We start from the raw sequence: 24,129 nt of genomic DNA on the forward strand, positions 1-24,129 counted from the left end.
AAAGACAGCATAACAAAACACAACAACACACACACACACCAGCTCACAAAGCTCAACCCCACCCCACCCAACACGAACCCCACAAGTCGCATGACAGAAAAACAACCACAAAACTAACATAGCTAGCATTGCACAAGGTCAAGGACTAAGAAGAACACAAACAAGAACATTGATGATGAAAATAACAAGATTAATAATAAATAAATAAATAAAAATAAGGACATAAAAAAAAAAATAGTAAACTCATGACCAATGAAGGCCAAGGTCAAACAAGCAAAACTAGAAACAAAGACAAATGTTCCAAAGATGTTCCCCGATAGCCCTTCTAAACGCTGTAAGTGAAGTTAAAGAACGGATAGAAAATGGAAGATTATTCCAATCATATGGAGCCTTAAAACAAAATGCATATTTCCCTACCTGTCTTTTAACTCTAGGAACAAAAAAAAAGATCTGATCATTGTGTCGCAGGCTATATATCGAATTATAAAGCACTAAGTGTTGCTTGAGATAAACTGGATAATTAAAGTAAAAACTTTTAAAAATAAACTGTAACCAGTGAGACTGTCTCCTAGCAGAAGGGGCAAACCATGACAACTGTCTGTACAACACACAGCGGTGTGTCCTAAAGGGACAGCGGAGAACAAAACGGCAAAGACTGTTATAGACCACATCAATAGAATGCAAACAAGAAGCAGTAGTGTTCTGATAAATAATATCGGCATAGTTCAAAATAGGCAGAAGCAGCTGTAAGACTATTCTTTTCCTGACCAAAAAATTAAAACAATTAACAGATTGATAAAGTATTTTAAGATGAAAGTTGAGTTTGTTTGTCATTGCTTGTACATGAGTTTTAAACGATAAATCAGTTTCCAGCCAAACACCAAGATATTTAATGGTCTCAGTTGACTCTAATGGAGAGGAATCGAGAAAACAAAGATTAAGGTTGTTTTCACCTATATCCAAGGCTTTTCTATGGAACAATAAAGAGTAGGACTTTGATTTATTAAGGAGAAGTTTATTAGCCAATAGCCACTGCTGTACTAAATTGAAGTCGTACTGTAAAGAGAGGTTGATCCCAGAGATGGTAGGTTTACTACAGTAAATGACTGTATCATCGGCATAAAGATGAATATTACAGTCTGTACAGCATAAAGGCATATCATTAACAAAGATAGAAAATAATAAAGGTCCCAGAGAAGAACCTTGAGGAATGCCTTTCACTATTCCTGTATAATCAGACTGACAACCCCTGTAGGACACACCCTGACGACGATGATGAAAATAACAATTAAACCAGAGTAAAGATGATCTCGAGAGGCCAATACCATGCAATTTATCCAATAGAAGATAGTGATCTACTAAATCGAACGCTTTGGAAAGATCTAAGAAAATGGCACCGGTACACAAATTGTCATCAAAACTAGAAAATATATCATTAGAGAGTTTTAAAAGGGCAGTTGTAGTGGAGAAGTGTTTTCTGAAACCTGATTGACATTGAGTAAGTAAATTATTATCAGATAGATAGTCAGATAATTGATTAAAAATTATTTTCTCAAAGACTTTAACCACACTATTAATTATTGATATAGGCCTATAATTGTTCAGAATTTGCAAGTCTCCACCTTTGTGCAAAGGAATGACTTTAGTACATTTCCAAGCGAGGGGCACTTCACAAGTATCAAATGACATGTTAAGAAGCACAGCCAGTGGGGGTGCTAGTACGTGCGAGGCAAGTTTAATAAACTTACCCTCAAGACCATCAGGGCCAGGACCACTGCTATTGGAAAGCTTATTAATAGCCTGTTGAACATCCGTTGATCTGACCTGTCTAAATTTGAAAGAGCTCCCGCAGGGTTGTCTGTTAGGACATGGGTCTGCGTGAAAAACAGGAGGTTGAACAAGCGGTGTTTGAGAAAAAAGCAAACTAAAGGCATTGGAAATCACGGCTGGATCATTAGTTATTTCATTATTAATTATCATGTTATTTGAAGTATTATTGGACTTACCAACTAGAGTGTTAACTCTCCTCCAGAATTGCTTTGGGTTACTTAGATCATTTGAGAGGCTATCTCGGTAATAATTGGCTTTAGCATTTCTTGTTTGCGTTGTACATAAATTTCGTAATCGTTTGTATACCTCCCAGTCATCAAGCAGTTGTGTTTGTTTATGTTTAACCCAGGCCCTATCCCTCTTTTTAAAAAGATTAATAAGATCACCATTAACCCAAGGCCAATGATGGCCTTTAACCTTAATAGATTTCCATGGAGCATGTCTGTCAATAACCAGCCCAACTTCAGTATAAAAAAAATCCCAAGCAGCTTCAACATCAGGAATTAAGTAAAACCTGTCCCAATTTATCCTTCGAAGGTCATTAACAAATAGATTATTATTAAATAATTTAGTTTCCCGTACCTTGATATACTTAGGAGGTAGATGAGGAATTGCAATTTTCCAGATACAATAGATAATGGAATGATCGCTAAAGCAGTCAGAGAGAACTCCAGAAGTCATTATTCTGTTTGGATGAGAAACAAGAATCCAGTCAATGAGAGATTTAGAGTTAGAGCCGACTCTAGTGGGCTCAGTGATAATTTGAGTCAAATTGGCACCATTAACCATATTACGTTCTGTAAATGTAGAAGAATCATTCCAATTTAAATTAAAATCCCCCAACAGAATAATTTCTCTTGAGTCTCCCAATAATGATACCGTAGCTAAAATGTTCTTAACAGACTCTAATTTAGGAGAAGTGGGTGGTCGATAAATATTGCCTATTATCAAATATTTATTTGCATGAAGAGTTACCTGAACAAAAATGCCTTCAAAAAGCTCAGGTTTCACCTCAGGAATAATTAGCTGTGAACTCAGATTAGATGAAATATAAGTAGCGACTCCACCTCCCCTAGATCCTCTGTCAGCCCTATACATTACGTAATTTTCAAGGTGAACAATAGCGTCAGTAGTACTATTAGTAAGCCATGTTTCAGATAAAGTGATTATATTAGGATTGTTATAGGACAGCCAAGCTCTAAGCTGATCAATTTTAGGGAGTAAACTACGGATATTAAGATGGATGGCATGGAGACCTTTACCCATAAAATAGGGGTGGGCGATATGGTAAAAATATCATATCACGATTTTTTTCAGGAAAATCACGATTAAAGATTTTATCACGATTATTTTTTATGTTGGTTTTACTATTTTGTGACTGAGCATTACAGCCAAACGAATGTCCATATTTAAAAAAAACAAAGACTTAGGTAACAAAATATAAAATAAAAAAGAATGGCAGACGGGCGAAGATAAAAAAATATTTGTCATTATTTTCTTTGTTATTAAATATTAAGATCAAAGATACACATTACACACACAACTTAATATACAAATTAAATAAACAGTGCTTTGTTTTCAGCTACAGGTGTATTTAACAGTAGCATTGACGAAAGTAATTAAATGAACAAATATGAAAATAAAACAAAACATAGACTTCACTGTATAAATTATAAATTGATACTTATTAAAGCTACTATTAAAGTTATCAGTCAAGAGCAGTGAGTGATTTTCTCTTTGCATTTTGTTGTTTTAACAATAAAGGGATTGGGATAAAAATTCTAATTGTCATAATTTACTCTCTCAAGTTGTTTTAAACTCGAATAAGTTTCTTTCTTCTGTTGAAAATAAAAGTTATTTGGAAGAATGTGACTTCCATAGTATATTTTTCTCCTATGGAAGTCAATGGGGACCAGCTACTGTTTGTATAGCCACATTCTTCAAAATATTAATATTAGAACAATATTAGAATGAAATTAATACAGGCTTGGAACAACATTAGAGTGCGTAAATAATGAGATCATTTTTATTTTGGGGTGAACTATCCCTTTAAGGACAAACGGCAGCGTGTTTACTATTGCTACTGTCTCTTTAAGAGCTGCACTCGACGCGTCTTTAATACACGCATTTGACAAGCAGATTTTCTCTCAATTTTCTCAAGTTTGCTTTCACTTTAGACATCACCGACTTTGTTTATGTAAACCTTGTGTGTATTTGACAGTATTAGCACAATAAGACTCGAAAGATAACTTAGACCGGTATTCAGGCGCTGGTAGACAGGCTTTTAGTGCATGTGAGCTTCGCATGTACGCGCTGAGAAACGCACATGTTAGAACAGCGCATCAGCACGCGAATTAAATGTTTAACCGACAAGGCATTAAAGCACATGCAAATTATGAACTTTTGTGAACTGTAGTGTCCCGTTCCGCTGCGTTAACATTTGATCTGAATATACGTCGCGTTGTTCAGTATGTTGGGACAGAGGCGCCAGAACAGCAACTGAGAATGCGCGATACTACGATATTTCTTCAAAAGCAGATCGTGGAGACATTTTAATCGTCCACGATAAAAAATCGTCATATCGCACACCCCTACCATAAAATATATATTTGTGATCAATGAAAATAGAGCTAACTAACCTTGTGAGGTACAAATCGTGAAAGTGAAGAAGAGGTGAACATGAGAGCCAACACCATATACACACACACTCAACCACACCCACATTTAAAAGAAACAAAAACAAAACAATAACACAAAGATACACACACAAAAGCAAGATAACAAATTAAACTAAACTGTCTTCATTCACTCCCCTGAGTTACTTCCAACAACACAAGTACTTCAAGAATTATTATAAATCCCTTAAAATTAATAAGTAAAATAAATTAATAAGCAAAAAGAAAATACACACAATACATTTTTGTTTGCTTATATTAAAAAAAAACCCAGTGGAGAAATAAAATAAAACAGCATATATCGAACAACTACTACAGCAATCTTCAGGGTCAGAGAAAATCAAACATTCAAGTAGGCTACACAGGCAAGAAAAAAAACAACAACAAAAAAAAACACGATACCTAGGAGACGTCATACATAACGTAGGCCGTAGGCATGGCTACTAGATACTACTTGGACACTTGTGAAAAGAAATAAAAACATAACATCACTATTTTTTTTTATTTTATTTTTTTTATTTTCCTTCTGTCCCCCTTTAAATAAAGTAAACCAAAAAAAAAAAACAAAAAAAAAAAAAAGTTAACTTTTTCCCTTTTCTTCTCATTTCCTCTTCCCCCTTTCCTGTTCCTCTCTCTCACCCTTTTCCTCTCTCTCTTTGAGAACAAGTCTATCTGTCACCACGGAGTGACGTCAGACGTTAAATAACGCTTCATGACATGCGGAAATAAACAAACAAGCATGACAGCAATCGTAATTGTTATTTTTCATAATGAGTGAGGATCAAGAGAATCAAAAGAATCTAAGTACTTGACAGCCTCACTTAAATCACCAAACTGGACTTGATCCGACCCTCGGCTGAGTTTGATGACAGCGGGATACAACAAAAAAGCCTCAAACCCCAAAGTGCGGGCCCGGTTCATTACTGGGAAGAAGGGACGTCTGAGTCGAGCGGTGAAATCACTGTAGTCAGCAGTAAAGCGGATAGTTTGACCATCAACAACCACAGATGTTTTCCTTGCGAGACCCAAAATCCTGTCTCTGTCAGTGAGGCGAAGACAATTAAAGATCATGTGCCGTGGAGAAGCACCCACAGAACGCGGACGACCAACGCGATGTGCTCGCGTGAGCTCCGGGAGTTTGGAGGCCAACTCGGGAAACCATGTAGGAAAGATGAGCAACAGGTAGGACAAAGCATTACTATGTTCTACTCCTTCTTTCAGGTTGATTATACGTAGGTTGCTCCTTCTGCCCTGGTCCTCCATCGTGATTAATTTCTCCTGAAGTTTCTTTATAGCCTCAGAATGCTCAATTGTGGCGTCCTCAGCACGTTTCACTTGAGCTCGAAGAGAAGTAGTAAGCTTACGTTGGGAGTCCAACTCTTTCGAGTGTTCCTCCAGTGTTGTTTTAATGGAAACAAGCTGATTTTCCAAGCGATCAAAGCGATCTTTAAATTGTTTATCAGCTTCAGCAAAATACTTATGAAGGATAGATTCCAAAGACGCAGTTGTCAACTCACACGCGCCCGAGTCGGCGTCTGCAACATGTGAATGCACTTCTTTAAGTTGGGGTGCCTTCTTCGGAGGCATAGTCGGATCCAAATTCAAAAAAGTACTCACAAAAGTTCCAGATTTGCTGTTTTTGCACATTGAGCTGTTTTTTGCTGTTTTAGCACATTGAGCAGGGAGAGCTGTGAGAAGCCGAACTCCTACTCCGCCATATTGGATTCGGATGATTCCCATTGATTTCCGTTGGAGGACTCATTGCTCGTTGATATTACTGCGCTACCGGAAAAGGAAAGGGGGCTGTTTACATTTGGTTGTAGTCTTTTAGGTCTTTTCGCTCGGTTCTCTGTCTCTCAGAAGGCTAGCGTGAGCAGAGCAACGGAAGTTGCCGAAGAGCGGAAGTTTATACGCGGTTGTGAGGTATCTGAAAAAATAGTTCCACTATAGAAAAATAAACGGATTGAAATCATACATTGCGCCGATATATTTGTTTTTAATCATCAACGAACACCACTAACCACTCGGTGAGTTGAACAGTTTTGAAAACGAACGTTAAGGGTTGTTTTAAGGACATGTTTGTGCATGGCCATAGACTCCCATTCTAAAGCTGTCATGGGCAATTCTAAAATAGTGAAAAAGTCGAGACAGGAACCATTGTCAAAATGTATTTGTCCACCACTCTTGTTCATCCAAAACAAACTACAAAATAGACTCAAAGTGTTAAATACCGGAATTGTCCTTTAACTGAAACAAAACTCAGCGAATACTTGTCACACATTTATGAGCCATATACCTTTATAAACAATTAAGTGTGTACTTTTAAATGATCAGATTCAAACTGAAAACAAATATTCTCTGTTTAAGTAATTTGTATAAAACCAACAAGATGTCCAGTATCTCAAACGCTTGCTCATTAGTTTTAATTTGACCATGCCCACTCGCGCAAAAGAGATTCACATGCAAATCTCCACATGGAACGCGAACGCGCTCGTTACCTCAAAAACAAAACACCAAAAAACTTCACAAGTCTCTGCTTTTCGTCGAGTTTGGAAGACACGTCTGAGCTTACATTGGATTTACCTCAGAAGAAGAAGAACGCGATTTGAAGACAAGAAAGATGTAAGGTAAGAAATTCTTACTTATTAGTTTGTTATTGTTGCATAAACTTCACATTGCAGTTGAACTGTTGCTAGATATATGGTGAATATTATAATATTTAGACCCGTGTTTACTGTTAAATACTGTTTGTGGATATCTGCTCAAACGTAGATATGTATAATATGTAGGGCTGGGTATCGATTCAGATGTTACAATTCGATTCGATTTCGATTCGCAAGCTCTAATTCGATTCGATTTCGATTCTCGATTCGATTTTCGATTTCGATTCTCGATTCGATTTTTCCAATTTCGATTCTAAATTAATTTCGATTCGATTCACTCAATGCATATTAAATACAAATCCTATATTTATTAAAAAAAGAAAAAGAAAAGAAAAAAAAGTGAACAAGTTTTCAAGTGTTTAATTAATAAAAAGAAATTAAGAGCTACAAACCTGTATATTAAACTCTTTTTATTTTAGGTACACTTGGGTACATTAAAACAGAACCCAACTCTATATTTCAAATGCATACAATGAATAGACAGGATTTTGATGCAAGATGAAAAATTGATGCTGAAAATTGGACAAGTCAGAACAGTCTGTCTTGATCAAACAGGTTAACAATCCTCACATAAACCCACATATAAAAACGTTGCATATAATATAATATGTGCCCTTCCTGTCTAACAGCTAGGCCATACAGAAATTGAATAAAATTATCAAACAGTCTGTGTTGCATTAATTATAAATTATATATTGACTAATCAAAGTTACAAAAGTTCTTTATTCAAGAGCAGTGAGTGTTTTTCTCTGTTCTCTTTGTTCTTTGATTAACTTAAATGACAGAGATAATTAGTGGCTACAGTGTACTGTCCCTTTAAGACCAGCCGCTGTTGACAGAGACGCGGAACTCACACGCGGACTCATTCTCTCATGAGGCACAACTCTTCATGTTCATCATAAGACTGCTCTTATGTTATAAAGATACTCGACAAAAATACATTTTGGCATAATTGTGTGTGTTCTTCGTTCAAGCGCGAAAGATAATTATATTCTGTGCTGTCTTGTGCGCACGCACGATATCATCGCAAGTTTTTCTGTCACAGTCACGACAGCATTTTGGCAGCATTTTGGTCATATAGCCTAATTGCGTATAGGCTTGTCATAGCGATTGCGATATGATTAAACGTGCAGCACTAATTGAGGTTATTTTATGATTTAGATAAAACTACCATAAAATCTCACAGCATTAGCTATAAAATTTAGTTTGCAAGCCTATGAACAGTGGAGGAAAACTAATACATAAAGATGGAAAAAAATCGATTCTTGGCGTTTGAGAATCGATTTTGAATCGACCACATTTTAAAAAACGATTAATCGAAAAATCGATTTTTTTGCCCAGCCCTAATAATATGGTAACCATAATGTTTCATATTTTGCAGCATGCTGTGCGTTTGAATGTATCATATTTTGGAGCGCGATCGCGTTTGAAAAGCAAAACGCACCAAACATTAGGCTTTATGTTTTTACTATTATCTCATTTCATATCATCATAACGAATGGAAACATTTGAAGTAACATATGATAATCAATATATTTTTCTCTAGCGTAGTTGTTACTGAAATCTTTTGGAAGATTTATAGGCTGCTATAGGTTATTGTTATTATTATTTTATACAGCACTGCGCATAGCCTATGCCTACAAGGCACAACAAACCTGGTGTGCATTATATTATATATTGTTGGAAACATTTGTGTGTGTGTGTGTGTGTGTGTGTATTCTGTGAATTTTAAAAAGCAATTTTTACCAGAAAAATCTAAAAATGTATTCCCTAAATCGTGCAGGCCTAGTTTCTCTTGATACCACTATGTTCACTTTGTTTCTTTTCTTTCAGGGACCAGATGCCACTGAGTCCTGCTGACTTCAACATTCACATGAGTCTCTGTACAAGAACATGGTAAAGTGAAAATCAAACACCTTGGAAATGAAAGGGTATGTACAATGTTTTTAGGAATGGCACAAAGGTCTCTGTCTTTGGATCATTGTTTTCAATGTGCTCTTTTGTCATTTGTTGTGTATTTTTGGATTATGTTGTGTTGTAAATAAATCTAAACAATCTAAAAGCCATTCTTTTTTAAATCTCCTCATTCTTTGTGCAAGGTTGCTCTGAATGATAGGGCCTGATCGCTCCTAATAGGGCCGTTAAGGGAGGGTCTTTGTCTTTCTCAGGTGTGAAAACAATACATATTAATGAGATGATCACACCTCCCGCATAAAGCTTTCTCACACAAAACACGTCTTAAGGCTGGTTCACACGGCAGGATAATTAGGCCGATTTTAGCCCCGATTCACCCCTTCCGACAATCTTAAGGATGCTCCGATTATCGTAAAATAATCTGATCAGATATTCCTGCCGTGTGTGGTGTGTTAAGGCTGCTCTCGTCTGCTCGGAAGGACGTCGGGACCGCTCCGATCTCAAATCGGGGATATCCAACATGTTGGATTTATTTGGCCCGATTTCTTCTCGTGTGTGGTGTCCCCCGAGCACGCAGCCTGTGGACTGTGGAGTGTAGCCAATCAGAAAGCGAGGTGACGAGGCGGCGAGGAAACACCGGGAAATATAATCAAAACAGCTGGCGGCATGGCCCACCAGAAAGTCCGGTGGACGTCAGAGATCATCGCCTTTTCTTTTGATAACGTTTTTTTCCGGTTAAAAACAAACTACAAACTATTGCCACTGCATCCTCTTCGTCCGCCATGATTGTTTACTCTGAAGTCACGTTTGATCTCGAGGTATTTTGCGCGATTTCCCGTCTGATCTGGGAATGCTCGGGAGTCAAATCGGTTCGTGTGTGATGTGTTGATTTTGCCGTGAGGCTGCGCACCACACACTGTACGACCAAAACTGTTAGACCCGTGATTTTTTTATCCCCGTGTGTGGGGTCTCTCAGGTTTGGAAAATCGGCCGACAATTTTAAAATCGTCCCGTGTGAACCAGCCTTTAGAAATTTAAAATCAATATATTGTCTTATCTGAATGAGCAGTCAGGGTGATTTTCACATAGTTTTGGAGCAAATATTCTAGGCTACGTGATACAATTTTCAAAAGTCTTGTGAAGAAATAATCAGTATGGGTTTCATGGCCTTATTTCAGTGACTATTTTTTTTGGTATTCAAAACTACAAACTTTTACATGCATGCTGCTGATATATTATTGTAGCAGAGTTTGTGCTAAATACAGTGTAATAAGACTTTAGCCACGACAATGTCACAAGTAACAGAAATAAGCACAAATGTCAGAGCATGTCAGAACACCTCCAGGGCAAGAAAACAGCTCAGACCCCAGAGGGTAAATGTTAGTCTAACTACAAAAGACAAAGAACTCACCCCCTGTTCTTCACTGAATAACATTTTTGTAACTTTATTAAGGATTGACCTTTATTTAATTTGCACTGTGAAGATTACATGCAGTGTAATTTTACACTTGATTACTTTATTCAATTTCTGTACTCTTCATGTATTCTTTTTGTTTTAGGTTTGTCTAATTTTTAATTTTTTTATTAATTACCGTTTATTTGTTTTTGTTCTTTATAATCTTTGTAATTTATAAATAGTTTAAGTTGTGGTTTTGAAATTGTAATCGAGAATTGTTAAATTTCACTGCGGTCTAAAATTTTGGGTGTCATAACATAATTTATTAGAATAGATGGGTCAAAAACAACAAAAACTATAATTATTGAAATGAAATGAATCATTGAATTCAGTGAATCAAATCAAGATCTCGTGAATCGGAATCGAATTAGGACATCTGAATCAATACCCAGCCCTACTTATTGTTAAAAAAATTAAGTATTTTAACTCAAACCTCAGTATCTCCAGCTGACAGTTTGGACTCTTCAGTCCATCAGAAAGAAGCTTCACTCCTGAATCCTGCAGGTCATTGTTACTCAGGTCCAGCTCCCTCAGAAAGATGTTTGAGGATTGTAGAGCTGATGATAAACTCTCACAACACTGAGCAGTGAGATTACAGCTGTGTAGCCTGTGAAGAGAACAAAACAACAGTAATGCAATAGCCATTTTTATTAGGTAAGGTTAATCTGGAGCACAGATAATTTGGAAAAACCTTTGACTGAAGTGATGTAAGCAAAGCTATAAAAAGTTTATTTTTAGTTTCTTTAATTAATGATACAATTAGGAATATTAAAATGGGTTAAAATTCAGATTGCTGAGTTTTGCCTGATGCCTGACCCAACTTGCCTGATAATGGTACTTTGGTTTTTAATATCATCACACTCATTGATACAATCTTGGCCAGCAAATTACCTGTGTAAGATTAAGCCCAATTAAAATTACTAACAGTGTATATAAATTATTGTAAAGAAGCCTCTTACAGTGCTCTTCTGGTGTTTTTGATCACCGGCAGCAGTCTCATCACTGCTTCATCAGATCTTCTGTATTTATGCAGTTCAAACATCTTTTGAGTCTCTTCTGACATCTGTAGCACAAACACCAGACCAGACCATTGAGCAAAGGAGAGATTCTGTGCTGAAAGTTTTCCTGAGCTCAGATTCTTCTGGATTTCCTCCACAAAGTCATCTTTCAGTTCACTCAGACAGTGGAAGAGATTGATGGTCCTCTCTACTGATTCCTCCTTCTCTATTTTCTTTTTGATATAGTCAGCAGTGCCTTTAACGTTTTGAGTTTTGAGTTTCAGTCCTGGCAGTAGTTCCTTCAGGTCACTCTGATTGGACTCCAGTGAGAGACCCAGGAGGAACCGGAGGAAAAGGTCCAGGTGTCCATTCTCACTCTGTAAAGCCTTGTCGACTGCAGCCTTATGAAGCTGAAACAGTGGCTTTATGGAGAATTTCTGTGTAATTTCTTTCCACCGTTGAACAAATGGGTTTGCTTTCTTTTTTTTGTTAATCAAAAACACATAAAGAGCAGCAAGAAATTCCTGTACACTGAGATGTACGAAGCTGTAAACACTTCTTTTTGAAACCTTTTCCTCCTGAAACATTCGAGTGCATAACCCAGAGTGCACTGACCCTTTTCTGACATCTAGTCCACATTCCTCAAGATCTTCTTTGTAGAAAATCAGGTTTCCTTTCTCCAGCTGTTGAAAGGCCAGTTTCCCAAGCTTCAGAATAATCTGATCAAAAGACACTGCATGAGAATTAGGTTTGGGCTCATCACAGTATTTGTCTTCCATCTGTTGCTGCTGAGAAATTAAGAAGCTTGTGTACATCCCTGTGAGAGTTGTGGGAGTTTTGTCGCTGCTCTCTTGAGCCAGTAGAGGCTGAAGAACAGTCAGAGAGATCCAGCAGAAGACGGGGATGTGGCACATGATGTACAGACTCCTGGATTTCTTGATGTGACTGAAAATGTTTTCAGAAACCTCAGGACTGTTTTTGAGGAAGTATTGCTCTTTCTGCTCATCGTTAAATCCTCGCACCTCTGTCATCTGATTAATGTAGTTTCGGGGTATCAGACTGGCTGCTGCTGGTCTGGATGTGATCCAGATGAGAGCAGAGGAAACCAGATGTTTCTTGATAAGGTTTATTATTATCTTACTCACTGTAGTTTTTTCATTTACATTTGTAAATGTGTCATCTTCTTTAAAGTTCAAAGGAAAGCGACATTCATCCAGCCCATCAAAGATGAACATAACTTTACCATCACCTTGAGGAAGAGAGGGCAATTCTTCAGGACTACTAAAGAAGTATTTGTTGAGCAGTTCCATGAGACTACACTCTCCTTTAATCAAATTCAGTCTACGGAATGGAAGTGGAAATATGAAGACTATATCCTGATTTTCTGTTTGTTTAGCCCAGTCAAAGATGAATTTATTGACAGAGACAGTTTTTCCAACTCCTGCGATTCCCGTTGTCAGCACTTTTCTTTTTCGTCGCCCCGTGTCACACTGGATTTTAAACATGTCCTTACACTTGATTGGCTTCTCCTTGGCAGTCAATCGGTTGTGATTTGATTCGATCTGTATCACTTCATGGTCGTTCACTCTTCCTCCAGTCTCATTCCCCACCACATATAAATCAGTGTAGATATCGTTCAGGTATTCCAGATGACCCGTCTCTGAATTACCAATCAATATCTGCTCGTAGTCCCGTTTTAATTTGTTCTTCAGTCTACGGCTGGTCTCTGTGTAATCATGAAGAGTAGCTTCTCTATCGTCTGCAGTTGAGCCTTTAAGAAAGAGGGGAAAAAAGTAAGTGATTGTGTTTTTCATAAATTCCTGCTTCTACTATATTCAAAGGAATCACACTCTTACTGCAATAGTGTTTACATGCACATCTTACACTGATTATGCTGAAGTTGACAACATAGAAATGCCTTGATTAAAACTTGAATGCAATTGGAATTGGATTTATCAGATTGCCACTATTGGACTCAGACCAACTTAAAGGAAGAGTTCTCACCCTCAAATTGTTTCAAACCTGTATGAATGTATTTTTTTTTTCCTACTATCTTTAGTCAATGGGGCCCATCAACTGTTTGGTTTCTTCAAAATATTGTCACGATCGCACACACGAAGACAAAAGTAGATCCAATAATGCAGCTTTTATTTAAGGGCAATCCGTATTCGTACATCCAGTCCAGGCAATAGGTCAATATCCATATAAGTAATCCAAAAACAAGAAACAACCAGGAACACGCAAGACCGACCTCAGGAAATGGTGTGAACTAAACAAGGACTCCGTAACAAACACTAACACAGACAGAGTTTTTATACATACAGAAACTAACACTGATAATGGGGAACAGCTGGGTGCAATGAACAGTGATGAGTACAGACAGGATTGTGGGAATTGCAGTTCATGAGTGAGTGAAACCGTGAGGGAAGGGCACCTCTAGTGTTTACACAGGGAACACAAACCAGACACTGTGACAAATATCTTCCTTTGTGTTCAGCAGAGGAAAGAAATTCATACAGGTTTGAAACCACTTGAGGGTGAGTAAATGGCAGAATTTTCCTTTTTAAGTAAACTATTCCTTTAAGGTCATGCTGACCAAAATTATTACAAGATTTTTGATCAAACCATTGACATCTAGCACACCAAACAAGACATTAGACGGTATTAGGGTTAGGTTGGGGTTATTGCAATGACCCTGCGTATGTTTCTTGTAGAAGTTTTAATTCAGGGTTTAAGACTCTTGTAAACCATTTAACCATTTATAAAAAAATTACTACACAGTCTGTTCTAATAAATGTACTTGTATAAGATCTGCTGCTGTTCTTCTTGGCCCTGTAATTGTTGCTTGCTGTTATATTTTCACTTGTTTCCATGTACAGACAGGGATGATTTACCTCTGATCTCTTCTGAATGAGCTCCAACAGCTGCAGACGTCTTCATATTGCCTTCAGCCTGACCTGTGTGTGTGTGTGAGAGAGGATCACTCACTGGGAAACATAAGTCACAAAAACACATCAGCAAGAGCAAAGAGCAAAGTTCAAGTCAAACCATTACAATGGTAAACAGTCACAGTCAGAGTGAATTAAATGTTACCTTGCTTGTGATTATTCTCCAGCTGATCAGCCAGATTGTTCTGGTTCATCTTCTTCAGGATCTTCATTGTGATCTTCACAGTTTCTTCTGGTCCAAAACATGCTACCATCTTATCCACTGTGTCTAAGATATCTGCATTCTTCATTTCAGACTTTGTTATACACTCATGATCCTTCTTTAAGTGCCACTTAAACTTCTTCCGTTCATCTTCGTCCAGATCACTCAGTGATTTCTCAAGCAGTTCTTCAATTTTAACAGACGCCATCACTCTTCACAGATTCAGAGCTGCAGGATAAAAAGAAAAAGTTCTGAAGAAATTTCACTCCTAACATTTGGACCTATGCACTAAAATGTAATTTGGATTATGCAATGAAGCTGTGATCGGATCAGGACTCTCAGAAACAACTCTTCCAAACTCCTCTGTTAAAGAAGTCCTAAAAGTCCTTTTTACAAGATAATATAATAACACAAGATAATATGAGTCTCAGATTATAATATAGTTTGACACAGAATGTCACTGTGTACAGACTGAATAATGATTAATACACTCTCACATGATCTAAATCAGGGGTTCTTAACCTTTTTGATGTCGGGGCCCAAATTTTACAGTACAAAGTGGCCCAGGGCCCATTCAAATATTAGCACTGTATTGGTTTATTGATCTCACCCTTGGTTTGATTTGTATTCAATAACTAAATGAAATCAACTTGCAGTTTAACAGTTTATTATTCATGTGTATGTAAACCTGCACATACAACAATTCATGGAACAAATCAATCTGCATCAAGAACAAATTTAAAGGCTCAAGTCAGGCATATTAACACAAAAATCTGTTAGATTTGACAAATTTTACTTATAAAAAAATAGTAAATGTATATAAATAATAATAAATAAAATAAAAACAATAAAATGTGTTGCTAAAATAAATAAATTCAAAATAATATTTTTCAAATTAAATAATTAAGTTGTAAATGAAAATTGAAATAAAGTGCAAATGAAAAAATATATAGTTTTCTGCACATACAACAAGATGCCAAACACACAACAATTCATGGAACAAATCAATCTGCATCAAGAACAAATTTAAAGGCTCAAGTCAGGCATATTAACACAAAAATCAGTTAGATTTTGACAAATTTTACTTACAAAAAAATAGAAAATGTATATAAATAATAATAAATAAAATAAATAAAATAAAATGTGTTGCTAAAATAAATACATTCAAAATAATATTTTTCAAATTAAATAATTAAGTTGTAAATGAAAATTGAAATATAGTGCAAATGAAAAAAATATATAGTTTCCTGCACATACAACAAGATGCCAAACACACAACAATTCATGGAACAAATCAATCTGCATCAAGAACAAATTTAAAGGCTCAAGTCAGGCATATTAACACAAAAATCAGTTAGATTTTGACAAATTTTACTTACAAAAAAATAGAAAATTTATATAAATAATAATAAATAAAATAAATAAAATAAAATGTGTTGCTAAAATAAATACATTCAAAATAATATTTTTCAAATTAAATAATTAAGTTGTAAATGAAAATTGAAATATAGTGCAAATGAAAAAAAGATATAGTTTCCTGCACATACAAGATGCCAAACACACAACAATTCATGGAACAAATCAATCTGCATCAAGAACAAATTTAAAGGCTCAAGTCAGGCATATTAACACAAAAATCAGTTAGATTTGACAAATTTTACTTACAAAAAATAATAAATAAAATAAAAACAATAAAATGTGTTGCTAAAATAAATACATTCAAAATAATATTTTCAAATTAAATAAATAAGTTGTAAATGAACATTGAGATAAAGTGCAAATGAAAAAATATAGCTTTATAATCTGCAAAATAATTTGATAATTGTTTCAGCAGTCTACATTTTTGCATGGCAGAACCTGAAGTTGCTCTTCATATCTGTTATAAATGAACAATAACAGTCACAACAGTCCAATTTGAACAAGCTACAACTCCTTATTTATGTTCCCCTCTTAATGAGACAATTGGGCCTGCTTCACAGACATTATCAGATCCAGCCTGGGTGGAATGGGGGAAAGGCTCACTCTCAGAGTAGCCTCCAGTGTTGCTTTGAGTCTGTTTCGGGCCTTAGTCTTAGTTGTGGCCACAATGGAGAATCCTGATTCACACAGGTATGTAGTTGTGAATGCGAGGAGTAGTTTCACAGCCCTCAGTGCTAGACATGGGTACTCTTTTGAGACAGCAATCCAGAAGGAACCAAGATCCAGTTTGCCCCACTGCAACTTCAAAGTACTGTCAGTGGCTACTTCCAGAAGCTGGGATTCCAGATGTGAGGGCAAAGCAACATCATTTTTAGTGGGATCCACAGAAAATGGGTCCGCAATCCACATGTGTCCCTCTCTGGGATCCTCAGGAAAGTAGTCATCAAATTTCACTGCCAGTTGTGAGAGGTGCTGTGAGACTAAGTCACTAATCTTCACCTGGGGGGAGTTTTCCAAAATGTCAGACAAAAGGGGAAACATGTCCATTCTTTTTTCCTGAGCCCTCTTAATCCACAAAGCAAGTTTCCTCTTAAAAGCTTGAACTTTATCTGCAACCAAAAATATATTGCTATTTCTCCCTTGAAGTGAGATATTCAGCTGGTTCAGCAGTGAAAAAATGTCACAGAGGTAGGCAAGTTTAGCTGTGAACTGTGCATTGGCATAATAATGTGCAAAAGGAGAATTTCTCTCAGTGAGAAAAGATAGGACCTCATTCCTCAGTTCAAACAAACGCTTGAGGACCAGTCCTCTTGAGAGCCATCTCACCTCACTGTGATAGAGCAGCTGGACATGATCTGCTTCCAAGCCTTCACAAAGTTTGGAAAAACATCTGGAGTTCACAGCATTATTTTTAATGAAGTTTATGGTTTTCACACTTACATCCATCACCTCATGTAACTCTGGTGACATTTTTTTTGCCGCAAGGCTTTCACGGTGAAGAAAACAGTGGGTCCATTTAGCTTCTGGGGCACGATCAAGTATCTGCCTGACGACACCGTGATGCCTGCCTGTCATTGACGCTGCACCATCGCTGCACACCCCAACACAGTTCTGCCAGTCTAGGCCGTTCTCTTTGAAGTAGTTATCCATGCAGCGGAAACATTCCTGAGCCGTAGTCCTTGTGGGTAGCTCTCCACAAAACAGTATGTCTTCGTGCAAACTACTGTCCCAGCGATAGCGAACAAAAACCAGTAGCAGTGCAGCATTTGTGACGTCAGTCGATTCGTCTAGTTGCAAAGAGAAAAAGGGGCTGCTTTTTATTCTTTCTAGCAACTGATGCTGTATGTCTGTGGCCATGTCCGCGATACGGTGACTAACAGTATCGTTTGAGAGTGGGATGGTTAGCAGCTTTTTTGCAGCAGCCTCTCCGATCATCTCACGGCACATATCTACAGCGGCAGGTAAAACCAACTCCTCCGCTATCGTGAATGCTTTCTTAGTCTGTGCCACTCGTCTGGCTACGAGATAGCTGGCTTTTAAAGCGCATTTAGAATTTCCAGTCAGTGACACAACAGACCTTTTCTGCATCTGAAGTCCATTTTCTTTTCTCTTGAAAAAATCCACCGACTTTCCCACAAGCGATGGATGTTTGGTTTCTAGGTGCCGCTTTAGTTTTGAAGGCTTCAGTGCTTCGTTGGATAGCATTAGCCCACACTCCACACACTGGGCTCTCGGCTCTGCCTCGTCACCTCCATTCACAAATCCGTACTTAATGAAGTCAGGATTGTATTTGCGGCAAAATCTTGACTTTTGGTGCGGGTTGGCGCAACTTTGGTCTCCCCTTTTCCGCTTTAAAAATGTCTCCATAACTTTTGCTACAGGCTACGGTTGACTGAGTGTCTTCTTCTGCTTATTAGCGCTTGTTAAACAACTAACTGAGGCATTACTGCCACTAGTGGTGGGATGGTGTATTGTAACTGTCTCATGGATAACAGTCATAGATAACAGTGGTCATTCTGGTGTCTTCAATTAATAACTTGTTTGGTCCCGCGGCCCTCGCGGCCCACAGGTGAAAAACGTAACGTTTTTTGCGGCCCTCCAGGTGGCGCTCGCGGCCCAAGCGTGGGCCGCGGCCCTATGGTTAAGAATAGGTGATCTAAATGAATGATTTGAAATACAGTTTGTGAGATGAATGTGTGCATTTATGAAGAAATAATTGATATGATTTGAGAGACATATGAGGCTTCAGAAAGCTGTGTTGATTAAATCTGCTAAAATTACAGTAAAAGATCAAATATTGCTTTGAGTTTGTTTGCCATCTAAAAAGTTATACACAATGTCAATTTTGTTTGATAAGTCTATATCAATGTGAATGGATTCATGACACTGTTAAATCTATGTATGTCAGTATTTTATGAAGTAGTATTTACTAACCATAAATAATGATGGTGAAGATGTGTCAAAAGGCACTGGGTGAGACTGTCCTTCTCTGCAGAAAACTCTGTCTGTGATATATGCGAAGTTTGCCAAACATAACCATGATTTTGAGGCGGAGGAGGACGAGAAGGGCCATCATTGCAGCCTGCGCATATGCTTCAGTTATTGTGTGCAAGAGAGATTTCAGGACTGGTGGGAACATACAACACGATCTCATGAAAGTGCGTATCTATAGCACTAATTTTATTTCTCGTGCCATTTATACGCCAAAAATAGTTTTTGTATGCATTAGGGGTGTCAAAATTAATCGTTTCTACGATGCATCGCGATGCAGACGAGGACAATTCTGTTTTGGTTCAGTAATAGACCATAACAGATTATAATGTACTGACGCTTTTCTGACGTCATTTGTCACGTACGTGCTTTGTCGCGTTAGCATACAATGGCAGAGGGAGGTGAGACACGAGTGCGAGAAAATTAAAAATGCTCCAACTACTTTAAAGCCGACATCTGGGCACATTTAGGCTATGATGAACAACCTGGTAAGCACGACCTGCAGAAGACACGCGCTGTGTGCGCTCATGTCACGCACAAATAGAATATGCAGGAGGTAATACCACTAACTTGATAAACCACGTTAGCCGTTTTCACCGCGAGCTGTTAGCGCCTGGCAGAGTCTGACTGCTTTAGAGTAAGCGGATGAGCTGATGAGCCAAAAATAAATCACCCACCCGCCCTAATAATTTTCTCTGATTTAAGTATCCGCACCCGATGGTCAAATTACAATTATTCTGTGTTGTTACGCGTGATTATAAATGGATGATCGTCACCTTCAACAGCGGACTTGGCGACGGTTGATGCGCGCATCTTTAATGGTAACATAATACACTGATTAATGAGCGCTGCTTTTAAATGAACATTTCTTTAAAACAAAATTTATTTGACAGATTTTCCTTTTCTTAATGGCATAAACAAGCTTTACTCCCTTGAAACTTGAACTGGAATGTCACTGTTTCTGTCACTGCGACTTCCCGAACAGGCGAGCACACGCACACATCACATTTGAAGTAAAATTTTAAATTGAGGATGCGGTGCATCGCGATGCATCGTGATATCGAATTGAACTGAATCGATGACATGATTCATGTTATGATTCGATAATTGTAATCGAACCGAACCATGAGACCAGTGTCGGTTCACACCCCTAGCATGCATGATACGCACTGTAAACCCCTTGGGTAGGATTAGGGCTGTGGAGTGCGTGCGTATTACATGCCATAAAGTGCATATCATATGCAAGCGAAAACTGCGTATCATATGCACGCAAAAACAATTTGTGTCGTAAATGGCATGAGAAATACAATTCGTGCTATAGATACGCACTTTCATGAGATCGTGGCGGGCTTTAACAAGGAGCAGTGGGTTCGAAATTTTAGGAATGAGCAAGCCAACCTTTGATATGTTGTGTCATCGTGTGTCCACATTCCTCTCCTACGACGAGACGTTTCGTCGGGCCATCCGTCCCTTTGCAGATGCGCGTCAGCGCTTCTCTCGTCATTAAACCGTGGATACGTAGCCTAATGCCTCAGAAAATCTGATCTAATTCTGAAGCTGTGGCATTATTTATAAAGATTACTTTATTGTAGCCTATTTGAAGCACACTATATTGATTCCATTAGCACACTTAAAGTTTACTTGGAATGCCATTGCAATGTGTTTAAAATCACTTAAAGTTTTTTTATCAGTATAATATTAATGTATGTTCAACACGTACAGTGTAATTGAATTGTAATGCCACCAAAATATATTTGAAGTTTATGCTGAATGAATTCTGCATTTCAAACCTTAAATACAAGAGTATATTTAAAGTGTACTTAAGTATACTTGCATTAGTTCCACTTTAGCACAATAAAGTATATTAAATACAACTTTAGTTGAACTTCAGTACTTCTTTTGTACAACTAAAATGCATTTAGTACAAAATGAGTTATTCCAATTTAGCAGATTTTAAGTATACCAATTTATAGTGTGGCATAAATACATTTATTTATACTATAGTACATACCAATAAATTGTGCTAAAGTGTATTATTTTTTTCACCAGGATATTTACACCATTTTATTTGAATGTGCTCCAACAATGACAGCTGTTTTCATATTCCCGGTCAATTACATTACAGTCACAGTGAATTAAACATTACCTTGCTTGTGATTGTTCTCCAGCTGCTCAGCCAGAAGATTCTGGTTTATCTTGCTCAGGATTTTCACTGTGTTATTCAAAGCTTCTTCTGGTTTAAAACACTCTACCATCTTATCCACAGTTTTCAACCTATCTGCATTCTCCATTTCAGACTTTTTTTATACACTCATGATCCTTCTCTAAGTGCCACTGAAACTCCTTTAGATCATCTTCTCTCAGGTCCTTCAGTGAGTTAAGAAGCAGATCTTTAACAGACGCCATCGTCCTTCACTGATTCACAGCTGCAGGACAAAAAGAAAAAGATGTGAAGTAGTTTCACTCCTAACATTTGGACCTAAGCACTCCAATGTTATTTGGATTATGAAATGAAGCTGTGATCAGATCAGGACTCTCAGAGACAACTCATCCAAACTCCTCTGTTAAAGAAGTCCTATAAGTCCTTTTTACAAGATAATATAATAATACAAGTTAATACGAGTCTCAAATTATAATATAGTTTGACACAGAATGTTACTGTGTACAGACTGAATTATGATTAATACACTCTCACATGATCTAAATTAATGATTTGAAATAAAGGTTCTGAGATGAATGTGTGCATTTATGAAGAGAGAAATGAGATACTGTCTGATTTGAGAGACATACGAGGCATCAGAAAGCTGTGTTGATTAAATCTGCTAAAATTACTGTAAAAGATCAAATATTGCTTTGAGTTTGTTTGAAATCTAAAAGGTTATACACAATGTGTCAATGCTGTTTGATAAGTTTAGATCAATGTGAATGGATTCATGACACTGTTAAATGTATATATGTCAGTATTTTATGAAGTAGTATTTACTAACCATGAATAATGACGGTGAAGATGTGTCTTGATCCTCCACTGAACTCGAACTGTCTTGAGCAGAAGTTGCTTTGAAGCTGCTTTCAGTTCTGCATTTTCATAAAGGACTGTGAGAACTTTGGAACTTAAACCGATTAAACCAGAACTTTTTCAGAAAACTAGAGATTTAGAGATTTAATTAATAGAAATTACATTTTTCAAAAGGATTTGTGACATAAGAGTGAAACTATGTGGAGAATCGCTGTCTGCCATCAAAGTGGTAAGTGTTTTTCTTCAATATAAATGCATATGTTTGTGTGACAGGATGTGGCCGATAACCTGCTACTTATTTGAATCGTGAATTTCCTGTCTATGGCATCGGGGTGAGACATTTTTCTCACCATGGTTTAGATCTTAAACTAAATGAACACAACAGGAAACAGCAGTGTGAGGTGTAAGAGATGCACATAAAGGCACTGGGTGAGACTGTCCTTCTCAGCAGAAAACTCTGTCTGTACGCAGGCCCGGATTAAGATTTCAGAACCCTGGGCACATTGTCTTCTAGCCCAAACACACACACACACACACACACACACACAAAATCAAGGTTTTATCAAGGAATTATAGGGCCATTACACTGACGTCAACACCTGTAGATATTCTCCATCATACAGGATTTACACCACGTAATTGCAACAATGCTTTCCTGGACCAGCAGAAACAATATGAAGACATTTCCCTGCATAGTTTAACTCACACACAAACACACACTTGTTAATGTTTCCCGTCTGTTTCTCTCTCTCTCTCTCTCTCTCACACACACACACACACACAGAGTATACCTCTTCTCCAGTGGCTGCCTCTCTCTCTCTCCTCCTCAGGCTCTCGAATTCAAGTGAGCTTTATTGGCATGACTTGTACAGTATTGTCAAAGCATTGACTATTACACAAGCAATGAACAAATAATCAATACATTTGAAATTTATTGTTGAGGATAACCCCTTGAGATGAAACATCTCGTTTTCGAGGGGGTCCTCGAGACATAGACAAAGATAATACAGCACATGTACATTCACACTCACAAGAGCTCTCCCTAATCAATAATCAATAAATCAGTAAACAAATACATGAATACATTTTTATAAACAAGAAATAACAAGGAAAACAATTATTAAGACAGTGTTTTACATTTTTACCTACATTCAGGCATGTTAAGTCAGTTAAACACCACTTCCATTTTATTTAAAGGAGTCATGACCTGTAATTTTCACTTTTCCACGAGAAAAAATGTATGTTATGATTGCCTAACGATTATACACTGGCCGGGAAGCCGATATTTAAAAGTGAAGCGTTTGTTTACCTCAGGGTTTGTAAAATATCCCACGTGCACGCGCACTCAAATACGAGATTTTGATTTCTACCCTGGCTTGACGTCACGACGGTGGAGGATATACCATATATGGACACCGCAGACCTATGCTGCAGGAAGCCCGCCCTGCCCCTCTCCCCTCATATTCAGTCGAGCGCCGCCATGAATTCCGATTCGAAGTACGCACTCGACCGTGAAAGATGCAGAAACGTGGTGCACACGTGAGTTGCTCTGTTGTTGACTGCCAGAATCAACATGGAAATGTTTTTTCTCTCCCAAGAACGGACCAAGCTATCAGGGACCAGTGGATTAAATTCATTTTTAATGACGCGGTTCCTACAACCCTTCCCACTGGCTTAGGTGTCTGTGCTAGACATTTTACAAAAATTGCGTTGCAATGATAAGATCTTTATTCACGCGATCAACAGACTGTCTGTCATCTGCTCAGTCAGTGCTCATCATGCTGCAACCTTTCATGTGATGGAAATTGGAATAGATTTAAATATAATGCTTTAAACGATACTTTTCACGATTTGTTAATCTCGATAGCTGTAATAGTAAAAACGTTGTAAAAGTTTTCGACATAGTTCATGTAATACTACTAGCTATTTCATATGCAAGCATGTCAGCCAATCACAGCAGTGGGCGTTTGCACTGCAGTCTCACAGCAGACACGCCCCTTAAAACAGAGCGTTCAAA

General features: G+C 37.6%; 2 protein-coding genes across 7 annotated transcripts in view; one reads left to right on the forward strand and one right to left on the reverse strand.

Moving 5' to 3' along the window:
• The window catches only part of LOC309496969 (protein NLRC3-like), a 213,465-nt gene extending 192,229 nt beyond the window's left edge, over positions 1-21,236 (reverse strand). For all 6 annotated transcript variants that reach the window (XR_014205301.1, XM_082167167.1, XM_082167171.1 and 3 more), the window contains exons 1-5: positions 19,040-21,236; positions 14,630-14,914; positions 14,431-14,523; positions 11,498-13,307; positions 10,972-11,145 (exon numbers count right to left, since the gene is read on the reverse strand). Coding sequence is in view for 5 of the 6 variants with exons in the window: in XM_082167167.1 (XP_082023293.1) it covers positions 10,972-11,145; positions 11,498-13,307; positions 14,431-14,523; positions 14,630-14,894 (2,342 nt within the window). In the remaining variant the exon portion in view is untranslated. The remainder of the gene's footprint in view (positions 1-10,971; positions 11,146-11,497; positions 13,308-14,430; positions 14,524-14,629; positions 14,915-19,039) is intronic.
• The window catches only part of LOC309497034 (uncharacterized protein), a 221,368-nt gene that overhangs the window by 146,119 nt on the left and 51,120 nt on the right, over positions 1-24,129 (forward strand). The window lies entirely within an intron of this gene.

This window comes from Leuciscus leuciscus (genome assembly GCF_965113295.1).
Source record: "Leuciscus leuciscus genome assembly, chromosome: 4".
Taxonomy (NCBI): Eukaryota; Metazoa; Chordata; class Actinopteri; order Cypriniformes; family Leuciscidae; genus Leuciscus; species Leuciscus leuciscus.